The 24,345-nt window shown below is 43.7% G+C and overlaps 1 protein-coding gene across 5 annotated transcripts in view; it reads left to right on the top strand.

Moving 5' to 3' along the window:
* rif1 (replication timing regulatory factor 1) overlaps positions 1-24,345 on the top strand; it is a 79,058-nt gene that overhangs the window by 34,744 nt on the left and 19,969 nt on the right. For all 5 annotated transcript variants that reach the window (XM_085986933.1, XM_085986935.1, XM_085986936.1 and 2 more), the window contains 11 exons: positions 878-1,027; positions 4,210-4,309; positions 8,160-8,439; positions 11,205-11,253; positions 11,454-11,656; positions 12,052-12,151; positions 16,212-16,337; positions 16,807-16,952; positions 17,563-17,652; positions 18,723-18,780; positions 19,673-23,086. In XM_085986933.1, coding sequence (XP_085843059.1) covers positions 878-1,027; positions 4,210-4,309; positions 8,160-8,439; positions 11,205-11,253; positions 11,454-11,656; positions 12,052-12,151; positions 16,212-16,337; positions 16,807-16,952; positions 17,563-17,652; positions 18,723-18,780; positions 19,673-23,086 — 4,716 coding nt within the window. The remainder of the gene's footprint in view (positions 1-877; positions 1,028-4,209; positions 4,310-8,159; positions 8,440-11,204; positions 11,254-11,453; positions 11,657-12,051; positions 12,152-16,211; positions 16,338-16,806; positions 16,953-17,562; positions 17,653-18,722; positions 18,781-19,672; positions 23,087-24,345) is intronic.

Below are 24,345 nucleotides of genomic sequence, written 5' to 3'. Positions count from 1 at the left end.
AAAATAAAAACAGAAAATGCTGGAAATACTCAGCCGGTCAGACAGCATCTGTGGGGAGAGAAACAGAGTTAACGTTTCAGCTCAATCACCTTTCGTCAGAACCTGTTGATCAACTTCCTTCCCCTAGATTTCCCTGAAAAAAAATTTCAGCAGTGTTATTTTTAACCTTCAAACCTCCAGCCCACCCCCTTCTCAACACATCGATCCAACTCCCATTTAAAGGTGTCAGCTGACTGAATTGACTACCTTTCTGTGACTGGTCAAGTCCACATGTCCACGATGTTGTGAGCAGGGAGCTTTGGAATAGGAGTAGGCCATTCGGCCCCTCTAGCCTGCTCTGGACGGGGAGAACATTTTTTTTAACTAATCTCTAACCTCTCTCCAGTTTTGTATTTGTGTCCTCTGGTCCTATGCTCATTGTCCACGTTAAATAGTTTGCTCACTTCAACCATATCTCAAACTTTCATTATTTTAAAGACCATGCCTCCCCTCCCAACATTGTAGCTTAGTGGTGGGGGAGTGAAGATATTGGCTATGGACGTCGTTTGTTGAGGGCGGGGGGGTCGAGGCAGGAATCGTGGGTCAGGTGGAAGGGGGGTTGGGTTGGGTTGGAGCTGACATTGCTCATCAGGTGGGAGGGGTGACATTTCTATTGAGGTGGGGGGGGGATAAAGGCATTCTTTCTGCGGGTCCATTTAACCAGAACTGGTTACAACTATAGTCAAACTGTTGAATTGGTTAGCTTTGTATATGGCGTAGATGTGCATTCACTTTGTTTAATAGTTAAAGGCAGCGTATGAAGAATGACATGGATGCAATGGATATGCATTTTTGTAGCCAGCAGATGAAAAATGAATCTTTCTTCTCCACCCTTCAGCCTACAATGAAGTCACTGCTGAGGACGTGGGCTGAGTTGTATAAAACATTTGCACGTTGCGCAGCTCTGGTGGCAACAGCAGAAGCCAATGTATGCTGTGAGGAACTAAGTGCCAAAATCTTACCAGCATTGGATGATGCCACCTTATCTGTAAGTAGCTGTGTCTGCAGGCAGCAGGGTGTTTGTTGGATGGAACTGATTTACTATTCTCCAATATTGAGAGTGCTTTAGCTGGACATATTGCTAAATTACCCCTGATGTGGAAGCATTGAATCTTAGTGGAATGTAACATCTGAATTGTAACTTAACCTCTACTGTGTGTGATGGAAGTAAGTGTTTGGAATCCAAACTCTCTCAAATAAAAGGGGCCTTGCTGCTCGGCTCCAAGTAATGTTAGAGTTCCACTTTAGTGTTGCTTCATTGTCCACTTTAGATCTTGATTTGCAGTTTGATAATTCAACATCACCCCCACACTGTTGAAATTGGGAAGTTTGCTATTTTATTCTGATACTCAATTTTTTAATTATTCTAGAATTAAATATTCTATAATTGAGTAGACTGGGCCTATATTTTCGAGAGTGTAGAAGAATGAGAGGTGATCTCATTGGAAATATACAAAATTCTTACAGGGTTTGACAGGGAGGATGTTTCCCCTGGCTGGGGAGTGGAGAACCAGGGGTCACAGTCTCAGAATAAAGGGTCGACCATTTAGGACTGAGATGAGCAGTTTCTTCACTGAGAGGGTGGTGAATCTTTGGAATTCTCTACCCCAGAGGACTGTGGAGGAGTATATTCAAGACAGATCGATAGACTTTTCATTATTAAGGGAATCAAGGGATATGGGGATAGTGCATGAAAGCGGAGATGAGGTAGATCATCAGCCATGATCTTATTGAATGGCGGAGCAGGCTCGAGGGGCCAAATGGCCTACTCCTGCTCCTATTTCTTATCCCAAGCAGCCACCCTTTGTCCCCCTCTTTACCTTTTTCCTACCAATTTTGTTCTGTTCTGAAGGATGAAACTGGTAAAATAGATGAGGGAAAACCAGTGGATGTGGTGTATTTGGATTTTCAAAAGGCTTTCGATAAGGTCCCGCGTAAGAGATTAGCGTGTAAAATTAAGGCACATGGGATTGGGGGCAAGGTATTGACTTGGATAGAGAACTGGTTGGCAGACAGAAAGCAAAGAGTTGGAATAAACGGCTCTTTTTCCGAGTGGCAGGCAGTGACTAGTGGGGTACCGCAGGGATCGGTCCTTGGACCCCAGCTATTCACAATATATATTAATGATCTGGACGAGGGAACTAGATGTAATATCTCCAAATTTGCAGACGACACAAAGCTGGGTGGGCGTGTGTGCTATGAGGAGGATGCCGAGAAACTCCAGTATGATTTGGGCAGAAGCATGGCAGATGCAATATAATGTGGATAAATGCGAGGTTATCCACTTTGGTGTCAAAAACAGGAAGGCAGATTATTATCTGAATGGCAATAGATTGGGAGAAGGGGAAGTGCAACGAGACCTGGGCGTCCTTGTGCACCAGTCGCTAAGTAAGCATGCAGGTACAGCAGGCGGTTAAAAAGGCAAATGGTATGTTGGCCTTCGTAGCGAGAGGGTTTGAGTACAGGAACAAGGATGTCTTGCTGCAGTTGTACAGGGCCTTGGTGAGGCCACATCTGGAGTATTGTGTGCAGTTTTGGTCACCTTATCTGAGGAAGGATGTTCTTGCCTTGGAGGGAGTGCAGTGAAGATTCACCAGACATACCTGGGATGGCAGGAATGACTTATGAGGAGAGATTGGGTTGATTGGGCTTGTACTCGCTGGAGTTTAGAAGAATGAGAGGGGATCTCATCGAAACTTATAAAATTCTTACAGGACTAGACAGACTAGATGCTGGAAGGATGTTCCCGATGGTCGGGGAGTCCAGAACCAGGGGTCACAGTCTAAGGATAAGGGGTAAGCCATTTAGGACAGAAATGAGGAGGAATTTCTTCACCCAGAGAGTGATGAACCTGTGGAATTCTCTACCACAGAAGGCAGTTGAGGCCAATTCATTAAATATATTCAAGAAGGAGTTGGATATATTTCTTAAGGCTAAAGGGATATGGGGAGAAAGCAGGGACAGGGTACTGAATTTGGATGATCAGCCATGATCTCTTTAAATGGCGGAGAAGGCTCGAGGGGCCGAATGGCCTACTCCTGCTCCTATCTTCTATGTTTCCTTGTAAATTTCTTGGATGCTGGCCATCCTTGTGTTTCACCCAAGGGCTATTGGCAGGTTGTTTTCAGGGAGAACCACAGATGAGCCCAATTCTGTACTGGTACATGTTTACACTAGCTTTTCTTCCTGTTCCCCTTTCACTAACCTGGGGTGCTGGCGTCCCCTTACTGTTGGCCCAGCTAAAATTGCCTACTATTTTATTTGTGTTGTTTCCAGTCCAACTCCTCAGTCATAGTGCCATTGTCCTGCTTTTCTGTGGCTCGGTATCTGGGAAATGGCAAGAGGCTCCCAGTTTTTGAATCCAAGCCTGTGTTATCCATTCCCAAGCTACTTGTAACTGCTAATTTTAAAAGCATGAAACCTAAGGACAAGGGACACCAGCAAGTGTGCAGGAATTGTACACCTTTATCATAGAATTTAGGATTATTGGGTCATTTGCTTTAATTGTCTGCAGGCTGTAATTGGGGAAATAAGATGGAAAAATAGAGGGAATCTATGAAAGATGTGCCGATGTGCTATCTGGAACAGCAAACGACAAGAGAATTGAACTGTACAGAGTGCAAGTTGGAGGAAGTCATGTTTTAACTATTCATTGTTTAGGTCCAGACCACAGCTTGAGTGATCTGTTCAGTACTGGTCATCAAGACAAAAAGGAAATCCATTCAAGGCAGTTGAAAGAAGAATCTCTAGCCTTAAAACCTAACATTTAAAAGACTGAGTTATGAGGGAAGACTGGAAAAACTTGTTCTTTTCAGCCTTGAAAGGAACCAGCTGAAGTAACCTTTTATAGAAGTATACAAAATGGCAAACTGTATAGAAAAGTATATCTGGATTACTACTTCAAACTAATCTATAACATGCCAATACCATTTAGGAGTAATATCAGGGAGTTCTTGAGTGTAATCAGCTCATAAAATGCACTGCAGGTTAAGTAGTGGAGGTGAAAACTCTGGATAGCATGGTGGGAGATTAGGGTCTTTCTGGATGGATGAGCTAAAGTGGGTGAATGACCGTTCTCATCTCTCTCAATCCTGTAACGTTGCTGCTCTACACAAAGGCTTCGCATCAGAGTAAAGGAATATGTTTATTAAGGTTTCCTCTCCTCTTCAGAACTTATCCACATTGGATGCCATTGTTCATATCCTGAATGTGATGATCGAGTGTGTTGACTTTTCTCAATTCTCAACAAAGTTTCAGCAAAAAACGAACAGTAAGTACTGCCCTCCTCCTCCTCTTTTCCCCTCCCCCCCTGCAATATGTATTGTAAGTTGAGAGAATTGTGGCTGAGTAGCTTTGTGGTTTAGATTTTATTTGCTAAGCAGGTTTTACCACTGATTCAATTTATTCGCACCTCCTATGAGGTACTGTAATAAAATATTTTACTTGCCCATCTGCTCCAAGTATAACTGGAACTAGAAGAGGCTGCGAATCAGTACAATTTTTTCTTGAGATCTTGTCATCAAGATTCTTTCTAACAATTAAATGGTTACAAAGAATTCTGATAAAACAATCTTGTTTTCTGAAATAAAAACAATATGCTGGGAATACTCTGCAGGTTTGGCAGCATCTGTGGAGAGAGAAACGGCGTTCACATTTCAGGTTGATGACCTTTGGTCAGAACTGGAAAATGCTAGATGTAACGGGCTTTAAGCAAGTCGAGGCAGGGAAAGAGGGGAGGGGGAAAAAGAACTAAAGGAAAGGTCTGTAATGGGATGGAAGGCAAGAGAGATTAAATGACAAAAGGGATGATGGTGCAAGGCAAAAGGAGATGGTAATGGGACAAGTAAAGAAGCAAAAGGTGGGCCTAGAGGAGGTGTAAATGGGAATGGCAGAATCATCACCAACAGCTGCTGTCTGGGGAAAAAATGGGAGCGGTGGTTATGATCTAAAATTGCTGAACTCTGAGTCCGGAAGGCTGTAAAGTGCCTAATAGAAAGATGAGGTGCTGTTCCTTGAGCTTACATTGAGCTTTATTGGAACAGTGTAGGAGGCTGAGGTGGGAGTGGGGCAGAGAAAATTAGTGACAGGCGACTCGGGCTCACGCTTGAGGACTGAATGGAGGTGTTGAGCAAAATGGTCACCCAATCTGCGTTTAGTCTCCCCAATGTAGAGGAGACCGCATCATGAGCAGTGAGTACAGTATATAAATTGAAAGTACAGGAAACTCTAGTTTAAACGGCATCTAAATATCCGGAATTCTCTTAACCGGCAAAATTCTCACTCCGAAAACAACACCTCAATAACCGGAAATGTTGCCGAGTCCGAGTCTCCCGCGGTGGCCGAGTTAGTCAGTGGGGGTAGTTCTCCAAACTGCCACTACTCGGCTTCTTGGCGCTGTCAGGAGTCCGAACACCTCAATAACAGGAGTCTGACTCTCCCGCGCTGCCGGTAGTCTCTTCTGATCCGCCATTTTACAGGGGTACTGTGTGTCTCCCACGCTGCTGGTAGTCATTGCATTGCATTACCCTCAACTGGCAGTACTGTACTTAATCAAGCATCTTCCACCATCCATTTAACACAACATTCTGTAGGGGAGTACCCAATTACTGTATACAGCACATTTCTTGATTTAAAAAAAAATTTCTTTGTTAAAAATAGCCTCAGTAGATAACCCTCTCCGTCATCCAGAATTTTTGATCAACCGGCAACACACCAGTCCCGTCGGTGCTGGATACCAGAGAGTTTCCTGTACAAGTAAATCGCTGTTTCACCTTGTTTTCTGTCCATTTTACTAACTAGATAAACTACTAGAAATTGTCATGAAATCTGAAGTGATTTGCCCATTGACTGCTTGATTCCTCCACCACTCCTTACTTAATGGCCCAGAATTTGCAGTTGTAATGACTGCAAAACTGTCTGCACTCTCCATCATTACTGTGTAAAACTCTCAGCAACTTCTGGTGTTCGCACATGCGCAGTTAAACAAGGAAATCTGGAAGTTGCTGTCAGTGATACTCTGCTCCCCCACAGGGTGCGCTGTTGCAGTCTTCGCCATGCAATAAATACGGAATCACTGATTTGACATGAACTTCAACTTTTTATGCGCTATTCTCACTAAAAAAAAAAAAAAAAACAATGAATGTTGAGCCTTGTTCAATCAGGAGTAACTGAGTTTTTAATGGCGTAGTAAGTCATAATTACTGCTGAACAACCTCTTTGGCCCTGAAAAACAAATTTTACAAGTGAGGAGTCTTGTTTCCTTCGAATATTTTAATTTTTTTGAAGTTTGTTTGATATTTCAGCTTCTCCCTTAATCCCATGTCTCCCAGTTTTCATTTTGCTTTCTGTATAATGATTAAAATGTGAATTAAATTCCACACTTTTTATTTCCTGCTTTGCTGTCTGAGAATTCTTCAGTTTGATTGGCTGATCAGCCTGCCTGCTGCCTGCCCTGTTGCTGGATGAATAGATCCCCTATAAATGGCGGAAAATTCAAATTGATGTTGGAATAGATGAAATCTACGCTGTCCCTTCGCCACTGACTGCAAAATCCGTGCCGAGGAGCGTAATTTCAATAAAGAACTCAATTTGACACTGTGCTGCAGTGGATTAGCATGCTGTCCTTTTATCCCTGGCCATTGGGTTCGAATCCAGATCAAACATGGTGTTTAGGCAGTCTCAGCCCAGGTCCTAGCTGGCATAGGTTCAGAGTGCAAAGCTGCCTCTAACTGGTTACAAAATTCACATTTTGCAATTTTACAAAAGAAATGGTTACTATGGATTTTTTTTTAACTGACACGGGTGCATTACTGGTGTTCCTCAAGTTGGGGTTACTGTTGGGCAAAAGAGAGGGAGGTTTACTATTTTTAGCTGATTGTGCTTTGACAAGACTGTTGCATTTGCTTGGGCTTGATCGCAAAGATACACCAAAATATTTTTTAAATCTAAAAATGTTAAATTTGAAAGTCACTTGAATCACCTTGCATTTGTACTTGTGCCTTGAATTTTCTAATCTACATGCTAAATTTTACCTTTTTGTTTGAATGAGGCAGAAGCTTGGCGTTCTATTTGACTCTGAGCTGAGCTTCTGACCCCATATCCTCCTTCACCAAGGCCACATACGTCCACCTCTGTAACATCGCCAATCTCCACCCCTGCCTCAGCTCATCATCTGCTGAAATCCTCGTGCTTTTTGTTAACCTCTAGACTAGACTATTGCAATGTTTTCCTGGCCAGCCCTCCACCTTACACCCTCTATAAATTGAGCTCATCCAAAACTCTGCTACCTGTGTCCTAACTCGCACCAAGCCCCGTTCACCCATCACCCCTCTGCTCACTGACCTACATTGGCTCCCGGTCCGGCAAAGCCTCCATTTTACAGTTCTCATCCTTGTTTTCAAATCCCTCCATAGTCTCTCCCCTCCCTATCTCTGTAACCTTTTGCAACCTTCCAGGATCTCTGCGCTCCTCCAATTCTGGCCTCTTGCACATCTCCTCCAATTTTTTTCGCTCCGCCATTGGTGGCCGTGCCTTCAGCTCCCTCGACCGTAAGCTCTGTAATTTCCTCTCTCTACCTCTCCCACTAAGATGTTCCTTAGAGCCTGCCTCTTTGACCAAGATTTTGGTCACATGTCCTAATATCTCTTAAGTGGCTCGATGTCAGATTTTGTTTGATCGCACCTATGAAGCACCTAGATGTTTTACTATGTTAAAGGCGCTATATAAATGAAAATTGTTATTGAAACAAGTGCAGATACCCAGCAGAATGTGTAGTAGTTTCAATTTGAACTCGATACATACTCTGAATTTAGCCTGTGGGAGTGTTCATTGGGATGATTGCTATTTCATCCCTTATCATGTCTTCTAAAAAAATAATTTGGCAACTGTTTATTTTGGCATTAAAACAGGTTCTATACATACCTGCCATGGTTAGAGCTTGTCCCAACAGCAATTATGCTAATCTGTGCTTGGAGTTTTCATAAAGGGCTGTTTTTGCTATTTCCAGAACTAGGCCTGCTTGAAAACCCCAAAATGAGATAACGGTGCCTCTAAGCCTGGCTTCTGCCACTAAGAAGTGTTACCATGGATAACTGAGGCTTTTTTTTCCCTCCCTCCTCTAGCACCACACACCCCTACCCAGTGGTTAAAGAAAAAACAGGAACCTCTAGGAAATCTAACTTCACTGCTTAAACTTTTAGTGAAAATCACAGATGCGTTTCATGAGCTAAGTTCCAAGGAATCTCAATTTGACACGCCAACAGCAGGAATGGTATCCATTGGAGGTGGTATTGTTGGCATTCTGTCCAGTATCTTCACTCACTTGTCCCTGGCTTCAGCAATTCAAGCAGTGTTTACCAATTTGGCAGGCTCCATATCCACCTTCTATGAAAGGACTTCAAAGTATGTATTATCATCTTGTACATTATAGTTCACAATTGACTGTTTATCTGTTTAGTGAGATAATAGAAGATTGTCTGTGGCATTGCTCACAGCAAACCCGAGCTAAATAGCAGATTAAGTGATATAAGGCTATGTATTAATCTGCTGCTGCGGTGCAACTGTGTAATCTTATCTGTCTGTTTAATGCCACAAAGTGTAATTGCTATAACGGGTCAATTAGAGGTTAATTACTCCTTTGTTCAGTTCAGTTAGAAGGTTTTGTGTGTTGGGAAGTTTCTCTGTTGATTGGCAGTGATCTAGCTTTGTTAGTTTGTGCTGCTAGGAATCCACACACAGTTGCATGTCTGATACCATAAGTATATAATTAAATAAGCTTTTTAGATCTAGTCAGAGAGACAGAGCTAACCTGGATAATTACATGTGTGGTGGGGTATATTTTGGAATTTTTAATGACAGATAAAATTACTAAATATCTAGATGAAGAGAAAATTATAGGCAGCCAACAAGGATTTCAGAAGGGTTGGTTGCGTTTGGCAGAGTTGATGAGGTGACCAATATGGGGAAATGATGTGGTGTACATGGACTTTCAGAAAACCTTTGATAAATTACCACACAGGAGACTACTGGAGAAGATTTAAAGGGTATGGGATTACAGGGAGGGTAGCAAATTGGATTTAAAAACTGATTGCAGGAAACTTTGGTTTATCCGGAGGTTAACTGTCCAGAATGCTCGAGCCACCGGCAAAAATCAGGAGCTGTTTAGTTTTTTTTTCTTTTCGTTGCTTTTTTTTTCACCAGTCAGGCTCTGCAAGGTCTCGCTGAAGCTGTTGCTAAGCTACAGAGACGCTTGCAAGGTACGGCCGACTGTTTAGAAGCTGTTGCTAAGCAACAGGGTTTGTTGCCAGATACGGAGCTCAAAATCTCCGTATGTTTCAACATTAGCGCTGGTTTGTCCGGCAGTTTTGATGGGACGGCAACAGCTCGGTCCCGTTGGTGCCGGATATCACAAAGTTTCCTGTAGAAGGAAGGAAACAATAAGAGTTAAGGGCAGTACAGTGGTTGCTACTGGACCAGTAATCCAGAGATGTCCAGATTCAAAGACAATACTAAAGAAGCATAGTAAATAATTCTTAGACGAAAGGAAGCTTCAAGGGAATATTGATAAAATGGTGGAATGAGCAAAGAAGTATCAAATGGAATGGCAGTAAATGTGTGGTGGTACATTTTGATAGAATTTGGGGGAAACTGAGTGATGTAGAGGCGCAGAAGGATTTGGGTTACAAGACCGTAAAAGCAGCATCTCAAGTAGATAAAGCTAATGGAATAGTGGATTTAATGGCAAGAGGTATAGTATATCAAAATTGAGCTTCACTGGTGAATGTACCACATTTGGAATACTATGTGCAGTTTTCGACTCCACACTGTAGGAAGGAAGCTGAAGCAAGGGTGTAAAGCACAGATTCACTAGGACAGTGTGTGATGTGAAGAAATACAAATACAAAGAGGTGTGGAAAAATTGGGGTGTTTTTATAACAGGAGATTATGGATAATTTGAAAAGGGGTGCTTAAAATTGAAAGGCAGAAGAAAGAAACAAACTGTTTCTAGTGATTGAGGGACCTAGAACAAGGGGCACAGATACAAGATTAAATTTAACAGATTTAGGACAGGGCACTGGAGAAACTTCTTTACACACAGTTGTGAGACTGTGGAATGCACCACTGTTGGGGTTGGTGCTTGAAGCAGAGACCATGCTAACGTTTAAGAGAAAGTTAGATAAATGGTTGCAGGAGAAGGGAATAAAAGGTATGGAGGATGAACACAGACTGGGCCTAATGGCCTGTGTTCGTGATGTAAATTCTACGTACAGTCGTGGGATATGGTAGCATCGTGGTTTTATTACTCGACTAGTAATCCCGTGTCCTGGACTAATCCAGAGACATGAGTTTAAATCCTATCGTGGCAGCTGGGGAATTTAAATTCAGTTAATTAAATAAATCTGAAATAAGAAAAGCTAGTACTGTATCAGTATTGGTGATGGATTGTTGTTAAAACCCCATCTGGATCACTAATGTCCTTTTTTAGGGAAGGAAATCTGCCGTCCTTACCCGGTCTGGCCTATAGGTGACTTCAGACCCATAGCATTGTGGTTGGCTCTTAACTGCCCTCTGAAATGGCAGCTCACCAACACCTTCTTGAGGGCAATTCGGGATGGGCAATAAATGCGAGCAATGCCCACTTCCCGTTTATAAAAAAAAAAAAAAAAAAAAAAAAAAAAATTAAAGCTGCTAGCTGCCATCATTGTCGGGAGTTATTTCATATATTTTAAGTGGTTTTTCAAACTCCACTGCTTGTAACTACTGGTATACTCCATTTATTCATTAGTTTTGTGCAAATGCAACAAACTTTCACTTTCACACATTATTTGGAATGCCTCGGGTAACTTTGCAAAGTGGTTTTATAACTTCACTGTGTACTCGGACTTTTGGGCGTATGGCGGTTGGTTGTTTCAAATGAGGTGCAAGTTCCTCCGAAGTGATTGTTGCTGCCCGTATTGTTTGCTCTACCTCTGTTTACTGAATTCCAGGATTGAGCTTCTGCATATCTTGCTGTTTCCCTTTTACTTCAGTTACATAGTTAGGTTTATTATAATGAAAGGTTGTTTGATGGCACTAGCTGGCTTAGTGCCTTGTTTTATTTTGTCATTGTTTATTGCTCATGTCACTGCCTTTCATTTCTTACTGTTGTATTTTTCTTTTCTTTTTAGCCCAGTTAATGGCACTTCAAAGGTGTATACCACTCATCTGTGCAACAAGGTAACCAGGCAGTTATAAGTTGTGTAATGATTGCTGTCTTATTTAAAATGTTCTCCTTTCCCCATCCTCCCCACCCTTTGTTTTTTTAAAGGGGTGGAATTTTCTGCTTTTGTGGTAGTCTTGGTTAGATTTATAATCTGTTTGGAAATATTGGATGCCTGGTTGGTTTTGTGGGTGAATTGTTGCTCTTTTTCCTGCAGTTGGAGAAGCTGTACGCAGATATTCTCCTTTGCCTACAGTCCCGTTACACATCCCCCTATGACAGCGACTTGCTGGAACAACTGTCGTCACTGCTCAGCACCACTTTCCTACACAAGAACAGGCAGATCAGGAACCAGACCGCACAGTTTTGGAACGCTACATTTGCCAAAACCACAGCACTAAGCTACCCGCAGCAAATGAAGTGAGCGTGACCTTTTTTTATATTGGGACAAAACAGTTTGAAATGCTTCAGTTGAATTGAGTGCCATTCTGCTCAAGAATTGTTTAAATTTATTTTAATGTGCTTTAAGACATTGATTGGCCAGACTTTTATTGTGTATTCTTTGAGCTCATTTATTCTCAAGGCTATCGTTTCATTTTTTTTTTTTAAATCAAAGCTGCTCTGATTTTTAACTTTTTAATGCATGTGCTTTTGAATTTAAGTTTTAACAGGTTTAACTTTTTTTAAACGCTGCGTTGTTTCTGAATTAGTAATGTATTGTAATTGTTCGATGGTTTTTCTCTGCGGAGATCTTTTAAAGTGTATATGGCAAGTTGAGTTTTTGCTTCACTAAAACATTTACTACTTCGCTGTAGGCCAGTATTAAGCCAAGTCAAGCAGAAAACTCCCATAATCCTGCCAGGTTTTGAGGCACTAGAGTTGATGGAAGAGTCAAGTGGACCGTACTCAGATTTGGTAAGTTTGTATGGCACACTTGATGGTTCTGCTGTGGCCCAGCACCAAGATGCTATAATAAGACAAGAATCCAAAATAAATATTCTAAACTCATGAGTTGAATCAAATCAAATCAACTTTTATTGTCATTGTTAGTGCACAAGTGCAGTACAACGAAATGTAGGCTTGCGGCTCCTGAGAGTGTACATTTGGATTAAGACATTTAAACATTCAACATACATTTGGCTTGTAGTATATTAACATAAATATGACCATAATAAAGTGCATTGGCAGATGTGCAGGCTTTAGAGTTTATTTGTGGAGTTCAGTAGGATGACAGCCCTGGGAAAGAAGCTGTTCCTAAATCTGGTCGTACGGGTGCGAATGCATCTGTAGCGTCTTCCAGATGGTAGGAGGGCGAACAGACTGTGGCTGGGATGGGTAGGGTCTTTGATGATGGACCGTGACCTCCGTAGACAGCGTTTCTGGCATATGTGCTCTATGGTCGGTAGCCGGGTGCTGGTAATGCGTTGGGCAGTTTTGACTACCCGCTGCAGGGCTTTCCGGTCATAGTAGCTACAGCTGCCATACCATACTGTGATACAGTTTGTCAGGATGCTCTCTATTGTGCAGCGGTAAAAGTTAGAGAGGATCAGGGGTGACAGATTACATCCCTTCAGCCTCCTTAAGAAATATAGGCGCTGCTGGGCCTTCTTCACCAGAGAGGAGGTGTTGAGGGATCAGGAGAGGTCTTCCGTGATGTGGACTCCGAGGAACTTAAAGCTGTCCACCCTTTCCACCACAGCCCCATTGATGTGGATGGGGGTGTGGCTTCCGCCTTTGGACTTCCTGAAGTCCACAATGATTTCTTTTGTTTTCTTGGTGTTAAGGGCCAGGTTGTTATCGGCGCACCACTTCACGAGATGCTGGACCTCCTCCCTGTAGGCTGTCTCATCGTTGTTGGTGATCTGGCCTACTACCGTGGTGTCATCCGCAAACTTGATGATGGTGTTGGAACCATTAACAGCCACGCAGTCGTGGGTGAAGAGGGAGTAGAGGAGGGGGCTCAGCACACATCCTTGTGGGGCCCCTGTGTCGGGGGGGGGGGGGGGGGGGGGGAAGGTGTGGTTACCTAATTTGACAGACTGGGGTCTGTTTGTTAGGAAGTCCAGGGTCCAGTTGCAGAGGGAAGTGTTCAGGCCAAGAGTTTGGAGTTTTGTGGCCAGCTTGTTGGGGACGATAGTGTTGAATGCTGAGCTGTAGTCTATAAACAGCATTCTGATGTAGGTCTCCTTACCATCTAGGTGATTCAGTGCCGAGTGTAGAGCAGTTGTGATTGCATCCTCCGTTGATCTGTTTGCACGATAGGCAAACTGGTGTTGGTCAAGGGAGGCAGGAACACTGGCTTTGATGTGGGCTAAGACCAGTCTCTCTCAACACTTCATTATGATGGGTGTGAGTGCGACAGGTCGATAGTCGTTCAGGCACGTCACAGCTGTTTGTTTTGGCACAGGAATAATGGTAGCGGTCTTGAAGCATGTAGGGACTACTGCCTGGGCCAATGACAGATTGAAGATGGTGGTGAAGACATCAGCCAGCTGATCACATTCCTTGAGTACCCGTCCAGGGATGCTATCCGCTCTTTTGTACGATCTTTTCACAAATTTGAGAATTATTAGCTATGTGAGCAAATTATGACATTCCTAGCTGCAAATGTACCCTTTTTTTTCTTGGAGACCCAATAGTGGAGCAAAATATTTCACACTGAATCAGAAGGTTGTGGGCTCAAGTCCCACTCCAGAGACTTGAGCACAAATATCTAGGCTCACACGCCAGTGCCAATACTGATCATTTAAGCTGTGAGGTAAAATTAAGGAAATTATTTGTATTTCATTTGGGAAAGAGACTTTTGACGTTTTCAACATTATGATGGGATTTGACTGAATTGATCCAGCCAAGTTATTAATTCCTCCAAATGGCAGGGAACATGAGCTTGAAATTAGACAGGTGGGAGGCAATAGGGAAATCAAGCAAGGTAACGGAAGATATTACTAAGTAGTGTCAGCTGTGGCTGAGTTGATAGCACCCTCGCCTCTGAGTCAGAAGGTTGTGCTTTCAAATCCCACTCAAGACTCCAGTGCGGTGCTGAGGGAATGCTGCACTGTTGGAGGTGCTGTCTTTCGGATGAGACGTTAAACCGAGGCCCCGTCTGCTCTCGGGTGGACGTAAAAGATCCCATGACACGATTTTGAAGAAGAGCAGGGGAGTTATCTCTGGTGCAACAGGCGGTTAAGAAGGCAAATGGTATGTTGGCCTTCATAGCGAGAGGGTTTGAGTACAAGAACAAGGATGTCTTGCTACAGTTATACAGGGCCTTGGTGAGACCACATCTTGAGTATTGTGTGCCGTTTTGGTCGCCTTATCTGAGGAAGGATGTTCTTGCCATGGAAGGAGTTCAGCGAAGATTCACCAGGCTGATACCTGGGATAGCAGGAATGACGTATGAGGAGAGATTGGGACGATTGGGCTTGTACTCGCTGGAGTTTAGAAGAATGAGAGGGGATCTCATTGAAACTTATAACATTCTGGCAGGACTGGACAGACTAGATGCAGGAAGGATGTTCCCGATGGTCGGGGAGTCCAGAACCAGGGGTCACAGTCTAAAGATAAGGGGTAGGCCTTTTAGGACAGAAATGAGGAGGAATTTCTTCACCCAAAGAGTGGTGAACCTGTGGAATTCTCTACCACAGAAGGCAGTAGAGGCCAATTCATTAAATATATTCAAGAAGGAGTTGGATATATTTCTTAAGGCTAAAGGGATATGGGGAGAAAGCAGGGACCGAGTACTGAATTTGGATGATCAGCCATGATCGCATTGAATGGCCTACTCCTCCTATCTTCTATGTTTCTCTGGTGTCCTGGGCCAATATTTATTCCTCGATCAACATCACAAAAAAAAATGATCTGGTCATTATCACGTTGCTGTTTGTGGGAGCTTGCTGTGTGCAATTTGGCTGCTGCGTTTCCCACATTACAACAGTGACTCCACTTCGAAAGTACTTCGTTGGCTGTAAAGCGCTTCAGGACGTCCTGAGATTGTTAAAGGCACTATATAAATGCAAGTCTTTTTTATACTTCTGCACTTTCAACGCCTGCGCAGGGATGCAGTAGTGCAGTGGTTATGTTACTGGACTAGTAATCCAGAAGCTTGGACTAATAATCCAGAGAACATCAGTTCAAACCCCAGCATGGCAGTTTGAGAATTTGAATTCTGTGGTTTTTAAAAAAAAATAAGTAACGCTGGTAAAAGTGACCATCAAACTGTCTGTTGTAAAAACTTAACTGGTTCACTAATGTCCTTTTTAGGGCAGGAACCCTGCTACCCTTACATGGTTTGGCCTATATTTGATGGTAATCCCACACCATGGTTGACCCTTAACTGCCCTCTTAAATGGCAGCAACCCACTTAGTTAAATTAAAACGGCGAACCGCATTTTTGAAGCACCTTCACCATACAGACTGCAGCGGTTCAAGAAGGTAGCCCACCGCCACCTTCTCGGGCCAGCTAGAAATGAGCAATAAATGCTGGCTTTGTCAGTGGCACCCACATTCCTAGTCATTTTTTAAAGTGCATTTTGTTTTGCCGCTGTGCAATGTTTTTTTTGTAAGTGGTACTAGCTGTGAGCGGCTCTCCCAATGGTGGTTTCCTGTCTCCCAGTTGTTGGCATTATCCAAATGAAATTTCAAAGGTGCATCAATCATGTGTGACTTTTAAACTGCCTTTTTAATGAGGGATTGATTGGTAAGGTATCTTAGCCTGGGAAAAATATTTAGACAGACAGAGAGAGAGAGAGATAAGCAAATGTAGCTCTAGAATAAAACCAGGGCAACATTGTCATGAATTTTTTGAAGCCTACCCATTCTCAAGAGCTGAACACATCCTAATGTCTCTATGCAACTCCTTTTGATTCTTTGCTGTAGGTGAAGAATACATGTGCTGATCGCATATATTTTCCGTAGGATGTTTAGCAATCGGCTGCATCAGTGGACTATATTTTTTTAATGTATATTTTTTTTGCAGTCAGAAAATTCCCAGTTAGATGCTAAAGTCAGTGGCGTGGAAGTAAATGCTGTTGGAAAAAGAGAGTCATTGCTCGCTAGAGCTGAAGAACTGAGAGAGAAGAGTTCACCTCAAACTCCAGCAAAAGTAAGTTGAGTACAAACGTTTTGCGCTTGAATGAGGCTGGGTGTATAAAATAGTGACCTATTGAAGTCAAAGCATTGCTAACATAATGCTGATGTGATCAGTGTTTGAGGCTACTGCTTCTAAGTTGTAAGAATTTAAGTATTTAAAATGTATATGGGACAGGAGGCTCTTAAAGGTTTGTGTTCTGCTAAGTATCCTTTTGGAGAGCTAATGAGTTATCAAATGGGACCTTTTTTTGGTGGGATGTTCAGTTCAGTAGTACAGCATTGATGTGAAATCTTCCAGTATTGAACTTCAAAGCACCAAAGTTTCTATAACAGAATTTTATATTTTAGAATCTTAAAATTTTCCAGTAAGACTATGTTTAGAGCAGGTGTGTTGACACTGCTCTTGTTTTGTGGAGTCTGAAGGCTTTCTGCTACATATTCATTGTTTGGATGAGCCCGATTAAATATCTCTCTGCTTCCAGTTGAAATTGGATTTTTCTTCTCCCAAAACTCCACGACGCGAGCTACTTCTAGAGGAGGAGAAATCGGTAGATTTTGTGTTTATACCACCTGAACCTAAACAGAGGATACTGACCGAGCATCAGAAAGAGGTGTTCCAGACAAAGAGGTGGGTTAAGGAGACAAGTGTGGTCATTGCCTGGAGGGGATGCCCATTTCCCAGGGGCTACAGAGCGGGAAAAGGGGGCGGAGACCCATTACATCAGGTCACCATCCCCTTTGCTGTGGGGGAAGGGGGCGGTGGGAGACTCTTTAATATACCTGCAGTAGGTGCAGGCAAACTGTTCCCATGTGAATGAGGCGGGAGCACATGTTAGCATCTAAAGCCTGCAGCTGCACCTGTGTTCCCACTCTGATCCCAACATTATCAGTAAGCCGATAGATATTACATTTATTTTGATGTATTTGGCCATGTACAAAAAAATTTAAGATGAAAAATTGTCAAGTTTTTTGAAGTCTTAACATTCTAAATAGCATTTTATTTTAAAAGTACACTTTGATTACTGTAAAATGAAGTACATAAATTAAGTATTTTGAGAGATATAAACATGGAACAGTGTAAGCAATGCACTGATGTAAGTGATCTTTTTTTGCTGGCTGTTTGGCATGAAACTTGCTTTTCATGACTTGCATACCAGTGTAACGTATACAGCAGATTTATATTGCAATAAGCATTTAAAAGGGATTGTCCATTTTAAGATTTATTTCCCCCAAAACAGGACTGACATTCCCGCAATGTACAATAACTTGGATGCGTCTCAGGATTCCCACTTGTTTTCCCAGTATGCACAATCTCAGGAGGGCAGTTTGTAAGTAGATCATTCTCTTACTTTGTATCCACTACCCCATTTAGTTTGCATGTTAATGAAATTCATTGACACCCAAGCTCGGTTTGTCTGTAATGTAATTGTGCAAACCATGGATATACTGTTTTATTTCGAGCAACCTGCCTTGCAGTGAAGAATGTCGCAAAGCTTTGATCAACTCGCAGCAGCTCTTACTTGGGCTTTTTTAGAAAAATGTTAATTGTTGAAATGATGTGGATAGGGAGGGCTGTGTGTGTGTCAAGTGTACTGCTAAAGATGTACTACAGCCCAGGAGCTCAACCATAGCTGGCAGACTCTTTAGTCTTACAAGATTTGCAATTCTCCATCTTACATAGAATTTGCAGCACGGAAACGGGCCATTCGGCCCAACTGGTCCATGCAAGCCTCCTCCCATTTCTCTTCATCTAACCCTATCGGCATATCCTTCTATTCCTTTCTCTCTCTCTCGTGCTTATCTAGCTTCCCCATAAACGCAGCTATGCTATTCACCTCAACTACTCCTTGTTCATTTTCAGTATTAATACAATCATTGTAAAAATTAATATTTTATCTAAGCTTGCCACATACTTGAGCACGGGGCTTACTTTAGTAAACAATATATTGGGGCATGATGGCGGGTTTAAAAATGCCTTTGTGTGGACCGTGTGCTACCCCACAGACTGATAGTATTTTCCTGTTCCCCTAACTATAGAGTCGCTGAAGCTCATTTTACTTAAAGAAATGGTGAATGAAAAGCCTTTTATAAAATATACTAGCTCTACAAGAGCAGACAAGGTTGTTCTCTAGTCTGAGCCCATAATGAATTGGGCGATTTTACGTTGTTCTGGTTTGTACTGAGCGCAGTTTGAAGTAATTGCAGAAATGATTTTTATTTTCCGCCCCACTGACCTTACAGCTTCATGTCCATCATAAAAACAAAACTCATTCTTAATCATTTTCAAATTTCCTATTTCACAAGTTCTAGTTAATGAGGCTTATAAACTTTATGTAGCCAAAAGCCCCATTTTGCATACTACTTCTGTTATCAGATTGTGTTTGTATTTTTATTTCAGGGATAAACCTGCAATAGAGGCTGAAGAAACAGACAAAACTTCTGAAAAGCCACCACTGGTGAGTTGTAACCCAGCAGCTTTTAACAATACAGCAAGCGCTAGGTGCATGTTGGTAATTTTAGGAATGACACTATTGATGGATTTATCAGTAATTAACTGATTTGATTCTACTTTGGTCTGGAGGTGGATATGCCACTCTGAAAGATTCAGCAGGGTATTACAGTCTGCCTAGGTCATAAAGCCTCTTTTTATAAATCCACTTTCACCACCTTGGGCCCAACCTTCATAATCAACAGGACATCCTGCTCTGAGACTCTGAAAATGGTCACCAAGCAGACTCTCCCTGTCCTTTTTCTTCCCAAATTCTGTCTTGTATCGATGTAGCTGGGGATACGAACCTACGTCCGACTGCTCAAATGTTGCTGAATTAATGCTGTAACAAGCTGCCCTGCGTATTAGTATTAAAATGCAGCTTGGTGAATTTATTGAGGTCAGGTAATTAGGTTGTGGAGTTTACTCGTACATTCATTCCACCGAGATGTGAATGTTCTTTGAGGCCAGTTAATGGTTTAATACTGACCTCTGATGGAAGCACTTGTGGGGATGGGTCTCTGGCTTAAATTTGCAAAATGCTAAAGCATGTGCCTACCAGGATGCTGAAGTACAAGTTTGTGAATGTTGCATGTTGCCAGGCAAGTGTTTCTGCTTGGAATACTGGTGCAATAAGGGGCATTTTTCTGAATTCGAGGTATTGCACGGAGTAAAGGAATGTTTATATTTGGCTGCGCTAACCTTGGTGCTCGATGCTGGCAGTGGACGGAAAGTGTTCAAACTCCATTGCGTGCTTAAGTCTTGCACTGTAAAGAGCACCTCAGTTTTGGAAAACGGTTTGGATTACTCCTACTTTGTTCTGTCAATTGTAACATTCAGAAATATATTTCTTTTTTCAGGATGAGAATATGGAAACTGAAAATGAGCTTGATACCCAGGTTGCAATGGAGGCGAGCAGTGAAGGTAAATTGCCTGATCGAGGAACTGACCAGGAGTGTGCTGGTCACGAGGAAAGTACAAGCGAACAAATCACTGAAGATTCTAAAGACCCTGCTTGCGATAGCAAACAGGAGGAAGCGAGGAATATGGTGGCTGAATCTACGTCAAACTGCAGTGGCGGCGCTGCTGAATCCGGGGTCGGCAGTGCAGATGTCAGCGGAAGTTCCACCTCCTCCGACGTCATCTCTGGGACACCACAGAAATCCGGCAGCAGGCGACAGTCATTTATTACTCTGGAGAAGTTTGATCCCTCCGCCCAATGCTCCTTCAGTAACTCGCCTGTAGGTAAATTTGCTCAAGTGGCTGCTGATGTTTTTGTTCCTCAGCAGGATGAAGCGATGGAGGTGGAAGACACACCACAGCTTAAGGTGGATAAAGTTGGCCAGGAAGTCCTGTTGAGTACGACCAAAACTGGATCAGTTAATGTCTCGATCACTGGGGGGAAGCGAGGTAGACGCAGGCAAAATAAAACCGAAGAGTCGGTCGTAGAAAAACCAACTAAACGCACCAAGTCGCCGAAAAGTATTAAGAGGTCTGAAGGGGAGTCATCTGATGCCAAAGAAAATTCTTCAACCAATGACGGAGACACTCCTAATGAAGCTGACTGCAGCCAAGATTCTGAGGTTCAGACAGATGTCAAACTAACAAAAGGCAGTACTTCTAATGGAGGGAAAAAATCTGCAGCTACTGCTGTGACCTCAAAAGCGAAAGCTTCATCCGAAGGTGCTTCAAGCACGCAAGATGAGAGTGATGAACAAACTTCTAAAATTCTGTCAAATAAAACACTACGGCGTTCTTCTAGGAAGCACTTGGAAGTGGCGGTGACTGGTCAGACAGGCAGCAAGGAAAAGAGGGAGGATAATAAACTGGGGAAAAGATCACAGAATGAGGGAGCGCAGCCTCTTCAGCGCAAGCCTCCGAATGAAGAGCTTGCAAAGGGAAAAGAGAACAATTCTAAAACGTCATCTGGCAAGTCAGCAACTGAAAAGAGCAGTGCTTTAAAAACTGATTCTCAGGACTCTGCCGTCAAAGCTACCCCAGCTGCTGGCAAAAGCCGCCCTCGCTACCAGACCCGTAGGGCATCCCAAGGCTTATCTGAAGCGGAGAACAGCTGCAGTGACGTGACTGAATCGGAGAGTTCTGAAGGCAGCTCTAAACTTCAGGATGGACAAAAGAAAAAGAGAACATCTAAGGGGAAAACGAAGACCAGCGAGCCGTCCCTTGAGGACAGCAAGACCAAAGTGGTGAGGGAACATGAATCGACTCGGGGCAATCAACTGCGCTCAGAAAATGAAACTGTAAAGATGAAATGTTCAGAGAAAGCAAAGGAAAATGAAATGGACATTGAAAATAAGCAAGTGGCAGATACAGAAAATCTGAATACTGCTGCAAAGATGTCTACGGTGGTTCAGATTTTAGTTGAAGAGCCAACTGTGGAAAAGGACCCCAGAGTACACAGCATAGCACATGACACAAGAGCACTACCTCAAACTGTTGAAAATGTAAAAACTGAACTTCATATAGGACAGGGCAAAACTGAAGAAGCCTGCACAATTGTCCATGTTGAACCCTTGCCTTATGTGGCAGGGGCTTCAATGACTGATTTGTCAACTAGTGATTGCTCAAATATTTCAGATGTGCAGCTTTCAGTCAAAAAGAACCAGCCGTTAAAGGAGTGCCATGTGAGGAGTAAAAGGACCAGGAAAACTAAAAACTGTGATTGTTGCAAAGACTCTTCACAACAGCTTGAGAAGTCGCGGGTGGAAAGCAAAGAGAGCGCCACCAAACAAGAGCTGCGATCTGATCTGAAAGAGCATACTCCACAGCTGAGCTCTTTAATATATGCTGCTGCAGAAAGGTTGTCGGAAAGTCCCAAGTTTAATGACTCTGTAAATGCTGATGGACCTCGTGCGTTCAGCACACCCCTGACCAAGAATAGCAAAACGCACCTTTTTGGTCCTTCCCTTAGTTCTGTTGCATCTGAGGTGGATTTGACTGAAGAAAAAATAACTCCAAGGACCGAAACTTCCGCGGAGCAGAAAGCCGGGGAGTCTTCCGCAGAGCAGAAAGCCGGGGAGTCTTCCGCGGAGCAGAAAGCCGGGGAGTCTTCCGCGGAGCAGAAAGCCGGGGAGTCTTCCGCGGAGCAGAAAGCCGGGGAGTCTTCCGCGGAGCAGAAAGCCGGGGAGCCATCCGCGGAGCAGAAAGTCGGGGAGCCATCCGCGGAGCAGAAAGCCGGGGAGCCATCCGCGGAGCAGAAAGCCGGGGAGCCATCCGCGGAGCAGAAAGCAGGGGAGTCTTCCGCGGAGCAGAAAGCAGGGGAGTCTTCCGCGGAGCAGAAAGCAGGGGAGTCTTCCGCGGAGCAGAAAGCAGGGGAGTCTTCCGCGGAGCAGAAAGCAGGGGAGTCTTCCGCGGAGCAGAAAGCAGGGGAGTCTTCCGCGGAGCAGAAAGCAGGGGAGTCTTCCGCGGAGCAGAAAGAAGGGGAGTCATCCACGGAGCAGAAAGAAGGGGAGTCATCCACGGAGCAGAAAGCGGGGGAGTCATCCACGGAGCAGAAAGCGGGGGAGTCATCCACGGAGCAGAAAGCGGGGGAGTCATCCACGGAGCAGAAAGCGGGGGAGTCATCCACGGAGCAGAAAGCAGGGGAGTCATCCACGGAGCAGGAAGCAGGTGAAACTCCAAATTATGGCAAGAGTGGGCAAGTGGAACTAATGGAGGAGGCTGATGGTACTATCAAAGTGTCTATTTCAGAAGGTGAACCAGTGACAGATGATGCTGGTGTGTCTACTGCCCTGATGGAAGATGAACAGTTAGAAAGCAAAGAAACACAAGGAGCCGGCTGTGAGTGGGACCAAGATCAGATGAGTAGGACAAGTGTTTCTGCCCCAATTGACAAAGCGACCACTGTACAGGCTGGACCTGATCAGATGGAAGGGACAAATGTTTCAGCCCCATTTGACAAGACTGTGCAGGATGAACCAGTAACTGCAGAGCGGTTTAAAGATGCAGAATCTGATGGAAATAACGAATCACCTTCTGAGGTGGAGTTGCAGAAGGCAGAGTTAACCACAACAATTGATCTCCCCACACCTATGATACCAGACAGTAATGTAGTTGAGCACACTTCAGAGAACCTCCTGGAATCACCACAAAAGACTAAAAATGATGATGCCATGTTTCTGATGGGCTCAGTGCACAGTCCTTCTGAAATGCAGGCATGCTGTGTGTGGTCACCTACAGCGTCACCTTCTACAAGTATCCTCAAGAAAGGAATTAAACGACCGTCTGAGAACGATTCTCCTTCTCCGGTGAATAAGGTACTATAAAATAAAGCAAGATATTTTAGTTTAGAAAAGTATATATGCACATTTAATGAGTAGCTGTGCCATACAGACCATGCAGGGTACACGTGGTGCCAGGGTCAAGGATGTCACTGAGCGGCTGCAGGACACTTGAGGGGGGAGGGTGAACAGCCAGCGGTCGTTGTCCATACCGTTACCAACGACATAGGCAGAAAACGGGATGAGGTCCTGCAAGCAGACTATAGGGAGCTAGGAAAGAGATTAAAAAGCAGGACCTCAAAGATAGTAATCTCTGGATTACTCCCGGTGCCACGTGCTAGTGAATACAGGAATAGGAGGATAGAACAGATGAATGCGTGGCTGGAGAGATGGTGCAGGAGGGAGGGCTTTAGATTCCTGAGGCATTGGGACCATTTCTGGGGAAGGTGGGACCTGTACAAGCCGGACGGGTTACACCTCAACAGAGCCGGGACCAATAATCTCGCAGGGAGATTTGCTCGTGCTGTTGGGGAGGGTTTAAACGAGCTTGGCAGGGGGGCGGGCACCAGCATATAGGAGTAGGAATAAGGTGCATAAGAGTGAGTGTGTTGGATAGTACTAGAGGCGGAAGTAGTACCATAATAGATAGGAGCAGACTAAGAAAAATTCAAAAATGGGTTTAGAATGCATGAAGGTAATCACGCAACGTGTGGTGAATAAGATTGGTGAGCTAAAGCACAATTAGCCGTGTGGCAATAACGGAAACATGGCTTAAAAACGGTGAGGACTGGGCACTTAATATTCAAGGGTACAAGGTGTTCAGAAAAGATAGGGAAGGAAAAAAGGGAGGTGGGGTGGCAGTGCTGATTAAGGAAGACATTGTAGTGTTGGAAAGGGAGGATGTTCTTGAGAGGACATGGATGGAATTCATTTGGTTAGAGTTGAGGAGCAAAAAGGGTTTGATCATGCTATTGGGGGTATTCTACAGGCCTCCAAATAGTGAGGGGGAGGTAGAGGAGCAAATCTGCAGGGAAATCGCAGAGATATGCAAGAGCTGTAGAGTGGGGATATTGGGGGACTTTAATTACCCAAATATCGATTGGGTTAATGCTGGGGTAAAGGGAACGGAGGGGGAGGAATTTCTGAAATGTGTTCAGGAGACTTTCCTTGACCAGTATGTTCTTGGCCCACCTAGGAAGGAGGCATTGCTGGATCTAGTGCTGGGGAATGAGGTGGGCCAGGTCGACCAAGTGTCTGTGGGAGAACACTTGGGTACGAGTGATCATCGTATCATA

Source organism: Somniosus microcephalus, chromosome 4 (genome assembly GCF_052327205.1).
Source record: "Somniosus microcephalus isolate GS21.2 chromosome 4, FLI_Smic_1.0, whole genome shotgun sequence".
NCBI classification, from domain to species: Eukaryota; Metazoa; Chordata; class Chondrichthyes; order Squaliformes; family Somniosidae; genus Somniosus; species Somniosus microcephalus.
Note: the sequence above shows the minus strand (reverse complement) of the source record. Positions and strands in the feature narration are given on the sequence as shown.